General features: G+C 44.3%; 1 protein-coding gene across 3 annotated transcripts in view; it reads left to right on the forward strand.

The window, feature by feature from the left end:
• Positions 1 to 15,263, forward strand: part of BCAT1 (branched chain amino acid transaminase 1) — a 58,805-nt gene that overhangs the window by 14,934 nt on the left and 28,608 nt on the right. For 2 of the 3 annotated variants that reach the window (XM_035128279.2, XM_060279168.1), the window contains exons 2-4: positions 1,401 to 1,469; positions 8,886 to 9,086; positions 13,869 to 13,925. In XM_035128279.2, the coding sequence (XP_034984170.1) occupies positions 1,401 to 1,469; positions 8,886 to 9,086; positions 13,869 to 13,925 (327 nt within the window). The remainder of the gene's footprint in view (positions 1 to 1,400; positions 1,470 to 8,885; positions 9,087 to 13,868; positions 13,926 to 15,263) is intronic. The other variant, XM_060279169.1, reaches the window with a different exon arrangement.

The raw sequence follows: 15,263 nt of genomic DNA on the forward strand, positions 1-15,263 counted from the left end.
CTGCCTAATCTCCTGCTGCATTTGAAAGGTTGGTTGTCACCCAGGAATGGCATAGATGCAATATCAAAGGAAGATTGATGGACTGCTGGATCCTTCAGCTGAGTTGCTCACCTCTGAATCATCCTGACCTCAAGTTGACCTGAAAGGCAATATGCAAATCGTGACAATCCTGTTAGTGCCAGTAAATGCACACAGGATTTTAGTAACACATGCAGAGACTAGGCCAGTTCTATTAACATTCACTCCATCCTTAGGAAAAGAAAGAGTCACTAGTTTTCTTGCAGGTAGGAATGGGTAAATCTGACCATTTTTTCTCTCTTGGTTTCTCATTTTCCCAGTCTTACCTTCAGTTCTCCAGATTTACACATCCGTTTGCGATTCATTCATTTATTCTTTTGCCGTATAATTTTTTTATTAGTTTTTTCAAACATTTTCACAACGGTCTTTGAATCAGATAGTTACATTATTTCATGAATTGACTTCCCACCCCCATTTCCCCGTTTACTCAAAACATTTTCTACGACATTATATCTTTATCTATTGCACAAAGTTTTTTCTATTGCAATTATGTTATCCTCCTTCTTCTGCCGCTTTGATCTCAAATCCTGCCCGTGATTTCATTTGACTGTAATTTTTTAAAAAAATGTAAAGTCCACGGAAGGCCTCCGTTCTTCATCGTTTGGATCTCTTAATTTTGCTGTCAGCTTTGCCATTTCTGTCCAGTTCAATCTCCTCCCCATTAATATATGTGTTCTTCTGCACACCTTCCCCTAGTTTATGTGTACACTGCTTCCCTGCAGAGCTGCATTGCAAAATTGCACACAAGTGCGAATTTCAGAGGCAAGCGCTGTGTTTTAAATGTGCAGATTGCTTTGGAAAGTGTGGAATAGGTCGGTTCTCCTTTAAATGCGAGCTGACTCAAATGTCTTTCCTGTCCCCAGTTGCGAGTTGCTGTTCTAGGCTGCTGCCAGGAGTGCAGGGCTGCACTTTGGAAGGCAACTAGCATTTGGTTTTGAATTTTCATCCTAGAGAGAGGGCTGGGGCCATTAAAAAAATGTCGATAAATAAATAAATATTTGGATGATTGATTGAACAGATAGAATTGCAGGCTGCTGCCAAGTCCGAGTTCAGGTTTTAATTTTGAAACAATTGTGCTGTTGTTCCTCGGGGTCTCAGGGTCCCTAGCACTGGTCACAAAGCAGGATTTAGCCAATCCTCTTGTGAGCCAGAAAGAGTCGAAGGCACAGACCAAGATGTCTTGTACGCTGGCAAGCTGCAAAAACTGTAGCCCTCAGGTAGTCTTGCCCCAAGCGGTAATTGACTTCATTTCCCCATTTTTGAGTCCCTAGAGCATATGCTTAAAATTCTTCAAAACCATGTTGTCTTTTTGTTTCTTGCAGGGTTGTCAAAATGACTGTGCCACTGGATGTATGGAGGCAGCCACAAAGCATGCGATCGAATCTTTCAAGGTATGTCGCTTGCTGAAGCAGGAGTGCCTGTGGCAGTTCTCTGCTCTGTGCAAAGCCTTGTCCTTAAGATGCACGCAGATGGAGTCAGCCTGTAGCGCTGTGGACATGTGTGAACACTGCAGTTTTGGTGGGGGTGACGTGAATAATTCTTCTCCTGGAGCAATTAAACTTCAGAGCTTTCAGGGGTGAAGAAAACAGCTTCAGTTCCTTCCTCAGAATCCTGACAGATTGTTGTGGGGCTGGTGAGCGAAAACTCGGAAGCGGGTATACAGTGGTACCTTGGTACTCAAACAACTTGGAACCCAAACACTGCACAAACCCGGAAGTAAGTGTTCCGGTTTGCGAACTTTTTTCGGAAGTCGAAACGTGCTCTGTTTTGAGTGTTGCGCTTCCAATTTGAGTGCCACACTTCCGTTTTGAGTTCCACACTTCCGTTTTGAGTGTTACGCTTAGGTCTGTCTGTTTTTGCTATTTGTTTTGTGTTTTTGTGGCTCTCTTTTTTGTGTGACCGTGTGGAACCCAGTTCAGCTACTGATTGATTGATTGATAGATTGTGCGACTGCAGTACATTGTTTATTGCTTTCATTTTATGGATCAGTGGTCTCGTTAGATAGTAAAATTCATGTTAAATGGCTGTTTTAGGGGTTGTTTTTAAAAGTCTGGAATGGATTAATCCATTTTGCATTACTTTCTATGGAAAAGCGTGCCTTGGTTTTGGAGCGCTTTGGTTTTGGAGTGGACTTCTGGAACAGATTAAGTTTGAGAACCAAGGTACCACTATAATGGAGGATCCTGGAACGGGACGTGGAACCTTAAACAGGAGTCCTAAACTGCACTTTATTATCCCTTTGAACTGTGTCTTTGTATCCTTCCAGGCTGTGATGTGTATGGCTTCAATTTTTGATTTCCTTTTGGCAAATTTTGTTTTGCTTTCAGCCTTTTAATGATCTCCTCCTCTTAAGCCGGCAGCCAGCTCACATTCCAGATATAAATTTCAATTGACAGATGGGTCATCTCAGTCGTAATTAATAACAGCCTGAAAAGTAATTTTAAACAGGGTGGTTTTGCTGACCTTATGCCCTAAGGACTGACCGTCAGGACTATTATGTGGTGTTTGGGCACGATTTTGGTTCCTCCGCTCTATGTCACTCATCTTCCGGTTGGGTCCCTCGAAACTTATTGGTCTCCCAGCGTGAAAAGCAGCCTTTTCCAGGCATCGGAGGTTAAACCCCTGTTCTCTCTGTTTTCCAGAAGAGAATGTGATAGCCAAGACTTATGGCCTGGCTATCATTAAGCACCACATAATTATCTTTGACAACAGACCGTCGACAAGAGGCATCAAGCCCGCCATCCTCCTCAAACCTCAATTTAATTTTAAGTACAAAATAGAGAAGGAGCTCCCAGATGGTGACTTTACTTGCAAATGCATTATTGAGATATCGCAAACAGGTTGTTTAGTACCAGGGCTTTTTCAGTTTTGCTTTGTTGCTTATTTCCTCCACCTCCTGCCCTGGTGAAAGGGTAAATCTGGATTAAATGGGGAGGAAATGCAGACTGGTATTCTCACGATAACGACATAGTGTGGATGCCACAAAAAAATCTCACATGCGCCCAATCCCATAATAAAGTTTAGTCTGGAAGCACCCAGCATCCCAAATAAAAAAATAAAAAAGCTGGATTTTTTTTAAAGGCCTTCATCAAAAGTCTGAAAGTGGACAGTCTCTGACTACAGTCTGAATATGGCTCATGTTAGCATCTGCTTTCTAATACTTGCAGTGAACCTTGTCTAAACCCTGCAGATTTTATCTACGCTCTTGCTTACTGTGGATTTTTAAAAAAGCTTTGGTGGCTCTGTTTCAGATTTTAAATTGTTTCTCTGAAGGCACGGGTTATAATTTTGTCGTAAGAGGCTTGGGGAGCCAGTGTGGCTGTCGAATGGTCTAAATGTGCAAGAAAGGAATAAAACCCTACCGTAATTGGGAGTATGTTTATGGCAGGAATACTACTGTGAAGAAGGATGTGTGCTTTTCAGAGTGCCTTAGGTGGGAAAGGAAAATTACCCTGGCACAAGTTAATATGTTCTTATGAAAGCTCGCTCTAAAAACCATGAATGAGCTGGTTTTCGCAGACACACAAGAGATATGAACAGGCAGCTTGGTTTTTTCCACAGTAATCTCCCTTCCTGTTGTCTTGATGGGCACTGTGTTTCTGCTGAAACTGCTTACGTTTTCTTGGAATCGGACTTGATAGGGATCCAAGGTCACTGCGGTGCACATGGTCGTTGTGTGTCTGTGTGTGGTCTGTTTCCTATTAGATTCGTCCAGGAACAAACATGAAATGGAAAAATAGAGCCAGGATCAAGTAGCACAGAGGACTCTTAATCAGTTTTGCTGGGGGGTTGTGGGTAGAGAGACAAGGGTTACATAGCCTTCTAGGGTGGGCGGGGTCAAAGGCAAAAGTGGGTGGAGCAACAGATGCAAATGTTACCTTTCTCCAGTAGGCTAGTGTCTACACACTGTCACACACCCATTTCTCTCCCCCATCCAAATATGGAAGAGGTGTTATCAGAAATCCAGGACACATTCCAGGCAAAAGCAGTTGAGTGCCACACAGTGCCAGCAAATGTCTAAGGGCCAGACAGGGAGACCTGGAGGGCCACATCTGGCCTCTGGACCCAAAGTTCCACCTCCCTGTAGCCTATGCTACAATCATAGAAAGGGACCAAGAGGGTCATCTCGTGCAACCCCCTGCAATGCGGGTATCGTTCGCCCAGCGTGGGGCTCAAACCACAACCCTGAGATTAAGAGTCTCGTACTCTTTACCTGTTTTATTCATTTGTTGTAGCTTGGCTCCAAAGACCCAAACCATAATAAGTGAGGGTTAGTGATGTTCCTCTGCATCTCCCCCCCCCCCAAAAAACCCCTATGTGGAGGGTACTCTGGAACCATTTACATAAAGGAGTGTTGTGTATGGAGGAAGGCTGCATTTCTTTGCAACCAAAGCCTGTGTTTAAGTGGAATATCGATAGTTTCATTTATGCCTACTGAGTCCATGAAGTTGAGCATTGCCATTCTAAAATGCTCTATAATAATAATAATAATAATAATAATAATAATAATAATAATTTTTATTTATACCCCGCCCATCTGGCCGGGTCTCCCCAGCCACTCTGGGCGGCTTCCAACAGAAGAATAAAACACAATACTCTATTAAACATTAAAAGCCTCCCTGAACAGGGCTGCCTTCAGATGTCTTCTAAAAGTCTGGTAGTTGTTTTCCTTTTTGACATCTGTTGGGAGGGCGTTCCACAGGGTAGGCGCCACCACCGAGAAGGCCCTCTGCCTAGTTCCCTGCAACTTGGCTTCTCGCAACGAGGGAACCGCCAGAAGGCCGTCGGTGCTGGACCTCAGTGTCCGGGCAGAATGATGGAGGTGGAGACGCTCCTTCAGGTATACTGGACCGAGGCCAGTAGTCTACAGGAGCCAGAATCCCTGTTTCTTTGCTGGACATAGAATCATAGAATTGTAGAGTTGGAAGGGTAATCTTCAAGGGTAATCTAGTCCGACCCCTGCAATGCAGGAACCACAGCTAAAAAATCCCTGACAGATAACCCGTCCAACCTCCTCCAATGAAGGAGAGTGAACCACCTTCCAAGGTAGTCCCTTCCACTGTGGAACAGCTCTTACCAGCAGAAAAATTCTTCCTAAGTCTTAGTCCCTTTCAACTCTGCAATTCCACGATTCTATCGAGATGGAATCTCCTTCCTTGTAATTGGAATTGGATATTTCAGTTCCTACCCTCTGGAGCAGCAGAAAACAAGCTTGCTCCATCTTCAGACTCCTTAGATGTTTGGAGATATCCAGTATATGACCGCTGCTCAGTCCTCTCTTCTTCATGCTCAACATATCCGACTCCTTCAGCTGTTCCTCAAAAGGCCCATCTCTCTGTCTTCCATCTGCCTGAATGAAAGGGAGCTAGAGGGTGGGGGGGGGGGCGGAGGGAGAGATAAGCATGCCAATAGATGGAGCAGATGGCCCTGCAGGAACAAGCCCTAAAAAGAAAAGAAAAGAAAAAAACGCAGGTCACACTAAAGTCTTAGCAGTAAACAGTGCCATGCCTTATGGTTCTGTTACTTAACTTGGACGGAGCGCAGACTCCGGCTACAGACGCGTTTTGGCTCATCGTGCAGCGGCTGCCTTCGAGAGCTTGTCGTTCCAAGCGATGTTGTAGCATAAAGATTCCTCGCAGCTTAGAGCCAAGTCTGGGAATGACTGCTGCTCTTCCCCCAATCACTCCGCCACTCACCAATGCCCTACTAAGCTCTGAAAACGTATCTGCAGTTAAAAACACAGAACAACGATTGCATGCTTCCTATAAAAAATATATATATTTTTTACTTAAGGCGCACGGTCATTTGGGGGGAACGTATCCTGATTGTCAGGGACTGGCAGGGCTGTGATGAGTGTGCAGCAGAGGCAGGAAGGGGGCAGAGGGGAAACAGTCAGCGATCTATGGGGTTTTGTGCCACCTGCGAAGCAGGAGCCAGGAATGGAGCAGACAGAGACAGGAGGTGCAGGATGCGTCACAAGAGGAGGGGGAGTCTGTTCCCCTGCATCCCCTCCCCCCTGTGGCCAGGGACCAGGAGGGGCTTGAAGAAGCAGGAACGGCAGGGTGGATTTGATTTACATCAAATCGATTTAAATCACGATTTAAATCACTTAGACAGTAAGGCGGGGGTGGGGGGTTGTTCTCCATATGCCCTAACGGACTGGCCTCCAATGCTTTCTTCTCTTTCCTCTGGCAGTCAGAGGAAAATTGCCTGAATTGTGGCAGCGGCTTCCGACGGCCAGTACCGAATAAGAAAATGGTTACAGTTCCGGATTAAACGGAAAACCACAAATTATAGCCTCCGCAGGTGTTCGTGGTCATCCTCAAGGGGCTCCCTTGTACTTCAGTTTTGCTGTGCCTGCTCATGTTACCAAATGACTAACATCAGGAGAATGTTTTGTGCGCGCGCCATTCATTTACTTTCTTTATTAGTGCATGCGGGCTACTGGGATAGTACTGTGTACAGGTGGGGCTACATTCAGCTTAGCTTTTACTCAAGGGTAGACCCACTGAAATTAACATGTCTTAGTTAGCCATGTGCATTGGTTTCAGTGTAGGACTATTCTGAGTAAATGTTAGTGGAATGCAACCCGCAGAATTTTATGCTGGGCACAGAAATTCGACATACCGAGGATATGTAAACCCCAGATGGCATTAGCCAACGCACTTGTTTAGTTTGCACAAGGATTTCCGCTTGTGCAATGGAACTCCCTGCCCCTGTCCCTGTACGTACCCAGTGCCCTCCCAAAACTGCCCCCAGGGGAACAACCCCCAGAGTAGATTTAAGAGAGAGCAAAGGGGCAGAAAAAGTGCATTGAACACCTCCCACTGAAATTAATTGGCCCAAGTTGGTCATGCCCATTATTTTCAATGGGTCTGAGGGCTCATCCATTCTTCCCTTTCTTCCACATTTCTAGGCACAGGTCTGGGATTCCCAGGTCTATGTCCGAGCAGTTTTTCTCTCCCTCCACCCCCTGCTTTCCCCATGGAAACAAACTCTTCACCACTGAATCGTAGCCTCCTGTAGAAAATCTGAATTGCTGTTTGCTCCGATTCAGCAGTAAAGATCGGGTAAATACACTAGTAGCCAAAATTGTGGAAACCTTTTGGGGAAAGTGTATTTCCGAGGTTTGATGGCTCATAGCACCTGATTGGCTCTCTAAGCAATCATGCTCACTGGCTATATTCAAATGAAGGAAAGCTATTGCATATCAACCTAAGCAAGTTGTACTTTTTTTTCTGGTTATTTGGCTATAACTTTTGATAGAATGCAGATAATTGAACAAACTTTGTTGCATTACATTCTTCATTAAATTATGTTTCCGTTGATATATAATTTTATGGTATTACTAAAAAAAATGTGGTGTCATGAGCCATCAAACCTAAAATACACTTTTTCCAAAAGGTTTCCACAATTTTGTCTACTAGTGTAGACAACAACAACAACAACAAAAATTGCACTTGGGCACAGACCTGGAAAGTGCATCCCTGTGCTTAGCGCTGACTACCACCCCATGTTTTTAAGTAGCTCTCCACAATTTAAGACAGCGGCTTCTCCCCGCCAAATCTAGAAATGCTGGGGATTGAACCTGGAACCCTCTGCATGCAAGGCAGATTCTCTCCCACTGAGCTACCGCCTTTCCCCAGTCCCTCCGCCCCGCCCCCCACAGATTAGATACAGGCACCGATAAACTAAAATAACTGTTGCATATGTACTTATTGTGTTTGCTTTCTGAGCCTCCCAAGTTGCCACCTGCCGAGGCTCCCCACAAAGACCAGGGTCCCCACAGGGTGGCTCTGAATGCCAGCACAATCACACAGCTGCTTTTGTCCTTTTGAAGCCACTGCTAGTTCTGTAAGGACAACGTTTCATGCAATGCTTTCCCCGCCTGCCTACATAGAAGACTTTGGTGCCAATTTTACATTCCGACAAGTCAGCGTTAATGTTTCCTCAATGCAGATGTTTTGCATCGAGGAAATGAACCTGCAGTTTTTCATCCTGTTCTCTTGTGGGGTTTTTTTGGTGCACGTATCTTGGTGCAGGATGAGTGTTAATTCTTTTTTTCAGCTTTGCAATCCTGCGTTTACTTAGGGCAGTGTGTGCCATGTGATTGCAGTGCCGTTATCTTGTTTTCCAAAAATCAAAATCCCTGGTAATGATGATGATGATGATGATGATGATAATAATAATAATAATAATAATAATAATAATAATATAATATTATTTATACCCCGCCCATCTGACTGAGTTTCCCCAGCCACTCTGGGCGGCTCCCAATTGAGTGTTAAAAACAATACAGCATTAAATATTAAAAACTTCCCTAAACAGGGCTGCCTTCAGATGTCTTTTAAAAATAAGATAGCTGCTTATTTCCTTGACATCTGATGGGAGGGCGTTCTACAGGGCAGGCGCCACTACCAAGAAGGCTCTCTGCCTGGTTCCCTGTAATTTCACTTCTCGCAGTGAGGGAACCGCCAGAAGGCCCTTGGCGCTGGACTTCAGTGTCCGGGTTGAACAATGAGGGTATACAGGACCAAGGCCGTTTAGGGCTTCACATGGCGAGAGGCTGTGAACTCCTGTTTTAAAATTGCTATGAGTGATCGCCAAAGAAGAAGAGGAATTTTTGTACAAGTAGATCTGTCTAAATGCTAAATAAACAGGCCGTGTGGGCGAGCCCCCAAACCATAGTGCATTTAGTTTCTTGCGGCGCCATCTTTGAAATCTAGTCTCGGGATAGTTTCAGCTGGACATCCTCAATAAAGCTTTACATGTGTTTTCATGTTCTGCTGTTGTTTTCGTCTGCCCAGGCTGCTGATCTAATCATCACCCCGTCTGCAACTTTCAAAGAGAAGCCAGACCCAAATGGCCTGGTGTTTGGGACTGTCTTCACCGACAACATGCTCTTTGTCGAATGGTCGCTGGCTTCCGGGTGGGAGAAGCCTCACATCAAACCTCTGGAAAACCTCTCGCTGCACCCAGCCATCTCTGCTCTTCACTATGCCGTCGAAGTGAGTACAGCGACAGTATGAGAAGCAGCGGAACAGAATAATACCACTTTAACCCATCATGGCTTCCCGTAAAGAGTCCCGGGAAGTGTTAGTGTACTAAAATTATTTGCAGGAAGCCGTGACGGTTTACATGCAGGACTACTGCTTTACATGTATAATGCAGGTGGGGTTTTTTAACACCAAGCTTGCCTCTCTCTCTCTCTCTCTCTCTCTCCTTCCCTCATATCTATCCCCTGCTTTGCTTAACATCCAGCTCGATGAACACTTTTGGAAAACTTAAAAAAAACAAAACCACTCTTTGCTCACTATTTTGTGATATTCGGTCTAATAAACGTATCACCCCCCCCCTATGGGTTTTGGTTTTGAGGGTGGGTTTGTTTTGAAACGAAATATTTCTTCTTGTGCTTTATAAAATGTTTTCAGTGATAAAACGCAAGCTGCCCAAAATCTACCCTCTTCTTATTACTGAGGGTAGCTCTAGAATAATCGGATAGAGGGAGAGGAATGCAAAGAGGGAGAGATGGCAACATTGCTGACCCCATTTTTCCAGCAACATATAGCCCATTTCATTGGCTGCCATTTTAGTCAAGACAGGGACATGTCCACAGGATTACATCATTTCGCTAGTTTTCTAATGCTTTAACATTGGCCACTGATATTATTATTGTTGTTATTATTACAATTGATTTATTTATCACCCAAAGTGATTTACATGTAAAAGAATTAGAAACAGTTAAAAATGCAAAACAGATATATTTAAAACAAGATTAAAACCCTAACAAGTAGACACTCATGATAAATATCCACTGTTGGAACAAAAATATCTTCGACTGTTTCAGGAAAGTGTTGATGGGAAATGATATATAATGAATTGAAAAAGTTGTTTAAAATAACGTTTGTAAAAAACAACCAAAAAAACCCAGAAGCCTTCCTTTGGGGAATTAAGGGACAGAACTACCTAAACTGTATAGAAATTTATTCATGTATGTGACTACAGTGGTATGTTACTTGCCCAAAAATGGAAAGAAGAAACTTATGAAATATGCAGAAATGGCAAAATTTACCGGGGTGGGGTGGGGTGGGGTGGGGTGGGGTGGAATCAAGACAACAAACTTTTTTATAAAAGAATGGAAATGGTTTATTGAATATTTACAAATACACTGCAAATGGATAAGAACACTGGCAGGATTATTGTAATAACCTGCAGTTTTATAGGAGGCTATATTGAAAGTAGATGAATAAATGAGTAAATTAAGTTAATTTGGATATGCAGAAAATATTAAAAATAAAGTTAAGGAACCGCAGAAAGAGAGGGAAGGAAGTCAAGTTTTGAAATGTTGAAATGATCGTAAAATTATTGAAATCTATAAAATTGAAAATCATAAATGAAATAATGAAGAAGAAAGTGTAAATAGTAGGAATTCCCTTATGGGGAGGCACCCGTACCCTTCCGCAGAGCATGTAGTTTTAGCTCAATAACCTTCAACCTTTACTGACCTGGGACTCACCTTTTGTTCCAAACATACATTTGAGGACCCACTTCCTCATCTTTCCATATATTTATGGTAGCAGTTCTACTGTTCTGACTCAATTGAGGTATGACCTTGCAGGGAGTCCCACCCCTCCCGTTGAAGACCAATGATCTCACCGACTCAGTAGGATTTCAGAAAATCATGTTTACTCTGTCAGAAGCCTGGGGATGTGTCACTGGCACCATTCATTTATTTGTGACGACTCTTTAAGACCTTAGCAGCTTACCTCTGCCATTTTTAAACATTTGTGTAGTGCCACAGTGAAAGTTGGGAGGGGGGGACAGGTGGAGAGCAGCTGTTGTGAAGTACCAAGCCCCCCACCCTCCATTTTTCTTGGTGGGATTGGGAGCCGCCAGTTCTTTGCCGCTGAAAAGACGTCATGTCAAGAATAGCCAGGCAGATGAGAACACTTCTCATCCGTAAGGCAGTGGAACAAACCCACATTTCTAGGGTTAGCTCTTGTCTTCTCTAATTTGGTAGCAATAGCCACCCCATGCCATGCCATGCCTTGCCCGCGTTTCCCATCATCCCTGCCCACTGTTCCTGCAGTTGAGCTAAGTTGTTGTTGTTTTTTAATAAAGCAGGCAAAAAATAAGATTTATTCTGGAGATATACTCAAAATGGTGAGTGCCTCCCAGACACATGATGCACCAGGTTACATTCTTAGCCGTGCTGCACGTTGGGGTTTTAAGAATGCATGCTGTGAAATAAATAAGCAAACATATTAAGGGAGATCTAGACCTGTATGTACAACACTCAGTTATTAAAAAATGAATGACTTGCTGCTGAATGAATGAACTGACTGCCGCGAAAAGTAGTGCACTTTAGATTATGACTGCACATTTTGATATCACAATAAGCCATGGTTTATTATGATAGGGATGAGATTGCCAAATCACCAGACTTCTCCCCAGCATGGGCATGATAAATTTAGAAGATTGATTAACGGTGGCTTGCTGTGTTGCCTGAACTCAACAATCTGTGGTTAGCTTAACTATGGTTTGTTAGAAACAAGCCAACTTCAAGCCATAGTTTGTGAAGTTGGCCAACTTCAGTTACTCCGAATTAAGATTATATCCACAGTTTAGGTAATAATAATAATAATAATAATAATAATAATAATAATAATAATAATAATAATAATGAAACAGAAGCGAAGTTTCCAGTCTCCTCGTGAGCCATACCAGGTGAGAAGGGGGAACATGTAATAATAATAATAATAATAATAATAATAATAATAATAATAATTTATACCCCGCCCATCTGGCTGGGTTCCCCCAGCCACTCTGGGTGGCTTCCAACAAAATTTTAAAATACAGAAATCCATCAAACATTAAAAGTTTCCCTGAACAGGGCTGCCTTGAGATGCCTTCTAAAGGTCTGGTAATTGTTGTTCTCTTTGATCTCTGGTGGGAGGGCATTCCACAGGGTGGGTGCCACTACCAAGAAGGCCCTCAGCCTGGTTCCTTGTAACTTGGCTTTTCACAGTAAGGGAACTGCCAGAAGGCCCTCGGCGCTGGACCTCAGTGTCCGGGCAGAACAATGGGGGTGGAGACGCTCCTTCAGGTATACTGGACCAAGGCCATTTAGGGCTTTATAAGTCAGCACCAACACTTTGAATTGTGCTCGGAAACGTACTGGGAGCCAATGTAGGTCTTTCAGGGCCGGTGTTATATGGTCTTGGCAGCCGCTCCCAGTCACCAGTCTAGCTGCTGCATTCTGGATTAGTTGTAGTTTCCAGGTCACCTTCAAAGGTAGCCCCACATAGAGCGCATTGCAGTAGTCCAAGCGGGAGATAACTAGAGCATGCACTACTCTGGCAAGACAGTCTGCAGGCAGGTAGGGTCTCAGCCTGTGTACCAAATGGAGCTGGTAAACAGCTGTCCTGGGCACAGAATTGACCTGCGCCTTCATGGACAGCTGTGAGTCCAAAATGACTCCCAGGCGGCGCACCTGGTTCTTCAGGGACACAGTTACCCCATTCAGGACCAGGGAGTCCTCCACACCTGCCCGCCTCCTGTCTCCCACAAACAGTAGTTCTGTCTTGTCAGGATTCAACCAAATCTGTTAGCCACCATCCATCCTCCAACCGCCTCCAGACACTCACACGGGACCTTCACCTCCTTCACTGGTTCTTATTTGAAAGAGAGGTAGAGCTGGGTATCATCCGCATGGAAGGCTCGCATAGGCTCATTTGCATCATGATAAACTGTGGTTTATTTGTGATATTCAAACACAGACACTATGGAAGTATTGGCTGTGATGTCTGGCCCATGCTGATTCATTTGCACACACAACTCATCATACGATACTGCAAAAGGCAGCTGATTGCATTTGTTAATCAGCCCCTCGACTTCGCAAGCAAGACAAGCTACGCCAGCCGTTCTGCTGGACAATTAAGTAACTTATAGTGTTGTAGCACAGTTGTAGAACTTGAAGCTTCCCGCAGCAAAATGAACTGTTAACTACCAAAAGCCAGGGTGGTTAACGGTTGAGGCGCCAAAAGCTGCCATTTCTATGACCGCCGAGACTGAACATGTTATGCCACCACCATTGGTGTCAGAGCCTCAGTAAGTGCACATTTCCGCTGCCAAGGAGCATGTGGAGAAAATGTGGCCGTAAAGTCCTCTCCCTCTTGGACACGTTTAAAAATGTACATTTCTTCATGATTTAGGTGGGGAAGAGAATCTGGCCCCAAACCCTTCCCCCTGAAAAACCTCTAAGCTCTCAGGAAGACAGTACTGGGCTCTCTCTATTTTTAAAATCCATTTTTGTTTTGAATTGAAAATTTTAACCTCTTGCCTCCCTAAGAAGAACTCTGTGGGGGTCATTTTGGGGGGGGGGGGTTTGGAGTGGGGTGGGAAGAATTTTTTTAAGCTGAGGAGATCTGGATGCAGTAAGGCAGTTTCCCCCCAACCTGATGTCCTCGAAATGTTTTGGATTAAAGCTCCCATCACCTCTGATTGTCGGCCATGCAGTTGGAGCTGTTGGAAGTCGGAACCCAAAAGTTCTGGAGGTCACCAGGTCGATAATGGCTCCCCTGTTTTTATGAGGAGCAAGGAGCCACGGTGGGATCTTGGATGTTTGTCTGGCTCGCCGTAGCGTTATTGCTGTAATACGCTGTCTCTTAAATAGTCATTGCTAATAATCAAAATGCTCTTTTTAATATATACATATTTCCCCCCCTATTTTTTATTTTTATTTTTATTTATCCCCCCCCTTTACCTTTCTTGCTCCACGTTTCCTCTAGCCAAGAGGACTGACAGAGGCGAAACTGCTCCAAATGCTATGGCTCAATGAATATACAGTGGGTATAACACGACATGACAATGATGCTTTTAGCATTCCCCCCCATCTCACCCCCCCCCACGTCTCTGCATTTCTTGTGATCCGTGAACCCCCCCCCCCATGATAATCCTGGCTCTGCAGGCTACGTGGTCTAGCTCATGTGTTGCAGACGCACAGCAGATGTCAGATTATTACTGTTTGTGTGTGTGAATGAATGTATGGATGGATGCGGCCATCAAGAATGAGCCTAAACTAGTCTTTCCAATACTGTCTTCATTTAAAAAATGGATGTACCGCTTAAGAGGTACTGGGGGGTGGGGGGGAGGCAAAAACACTTAAGCATTTAAAATCAAAATCCAAAATCCAGTAAACTCTGTATCCCTACGTCTGGCGACCTGAGAGCAGCCTATAATGGTGCTGTTTTAGATGGAAGAAGCCATAATTTAAGAGATCGCATTTTAGGGGTCCATTTTAGCGATGGCCTTTATTCAAACCAATGCAGTACAATAAGATGATAGAAATAAAGATCAGAACAAAATCAATATGCTGTAAAAAAAAATCCCATCATGTATTAAAGGAAAGTCAGCAACTGAACAGGATAAGCCACACAACCATCCACTTAGACCTTGGTGAACAACTGATTTTTTTAGCAAAATAAAAAAATTCCTTCAGTAGCACCTTAAAGACCAACTAAGTTTTTATTTTGGTATGAGCTTTCGTGTGCATGCACACTTCTTCAGATGCACTTGAAACAGAAGTGTCAGACCCTTATATATATACAGAGGGTGGTTGGTGGGGGTGGGTGGGAATGGGTGATGGGCTGATGGGAGTGGTAAACCTGTAGATGGCTGTTAACGACTGCTGATGACTGCAATTAGTCCTGGGGGGGGGGGAAGCAAGGGCTGAGGCGCTAATTTTTTATGAGGTGTTTGGAGCATCCAGCAGGCCCAACTAGACTGCTTCTCATATGCGATGAGTAAAGTCCTATTCAGGCATTTGCCTATAAGCACATGAGCCCAAAGTGGGGCTGGGGCATGGACACAACCCCCCCCAACAGTGCTGGTGCCCCATAAAAAGACCCCTGCTGCCTGAGGCTAAAGGTCTAGCGCAGGCATTCCCAAACTCGGCCCTCCAGTTGTTTTGGGACTACAATTCCCATCATCCCTGACCACTGGTCCTGTTAGTTTGGGAGGATGGGAGTTGTACTCCCAAAACAGCTGGAGGGCCGTAGTTTGGGGGTGCCTGGTCTAGCGTCAAACCTGCAAGCAGGATCTGAGATCTCCTCTCCTGTGGCTTCCAGCGGCTGAAATTCAGAAGCATTTATGCCTCCGACCGTGGAGACAAGAGCATAGCCGGC

Source organism: Zootoca vivipara, chromosome 10 (assembly GCF_963506605.1).
Source record: "Zootoca vivipara chromosome 10, rZooViv1.1, whole genome shotgun sequence".
Lineage (NCBI taxonomy): Eukaryota > Metazoa > Chordata > Lepidosauria > Squamata > Lacertidae > Zootoca > Zootoca vivipara.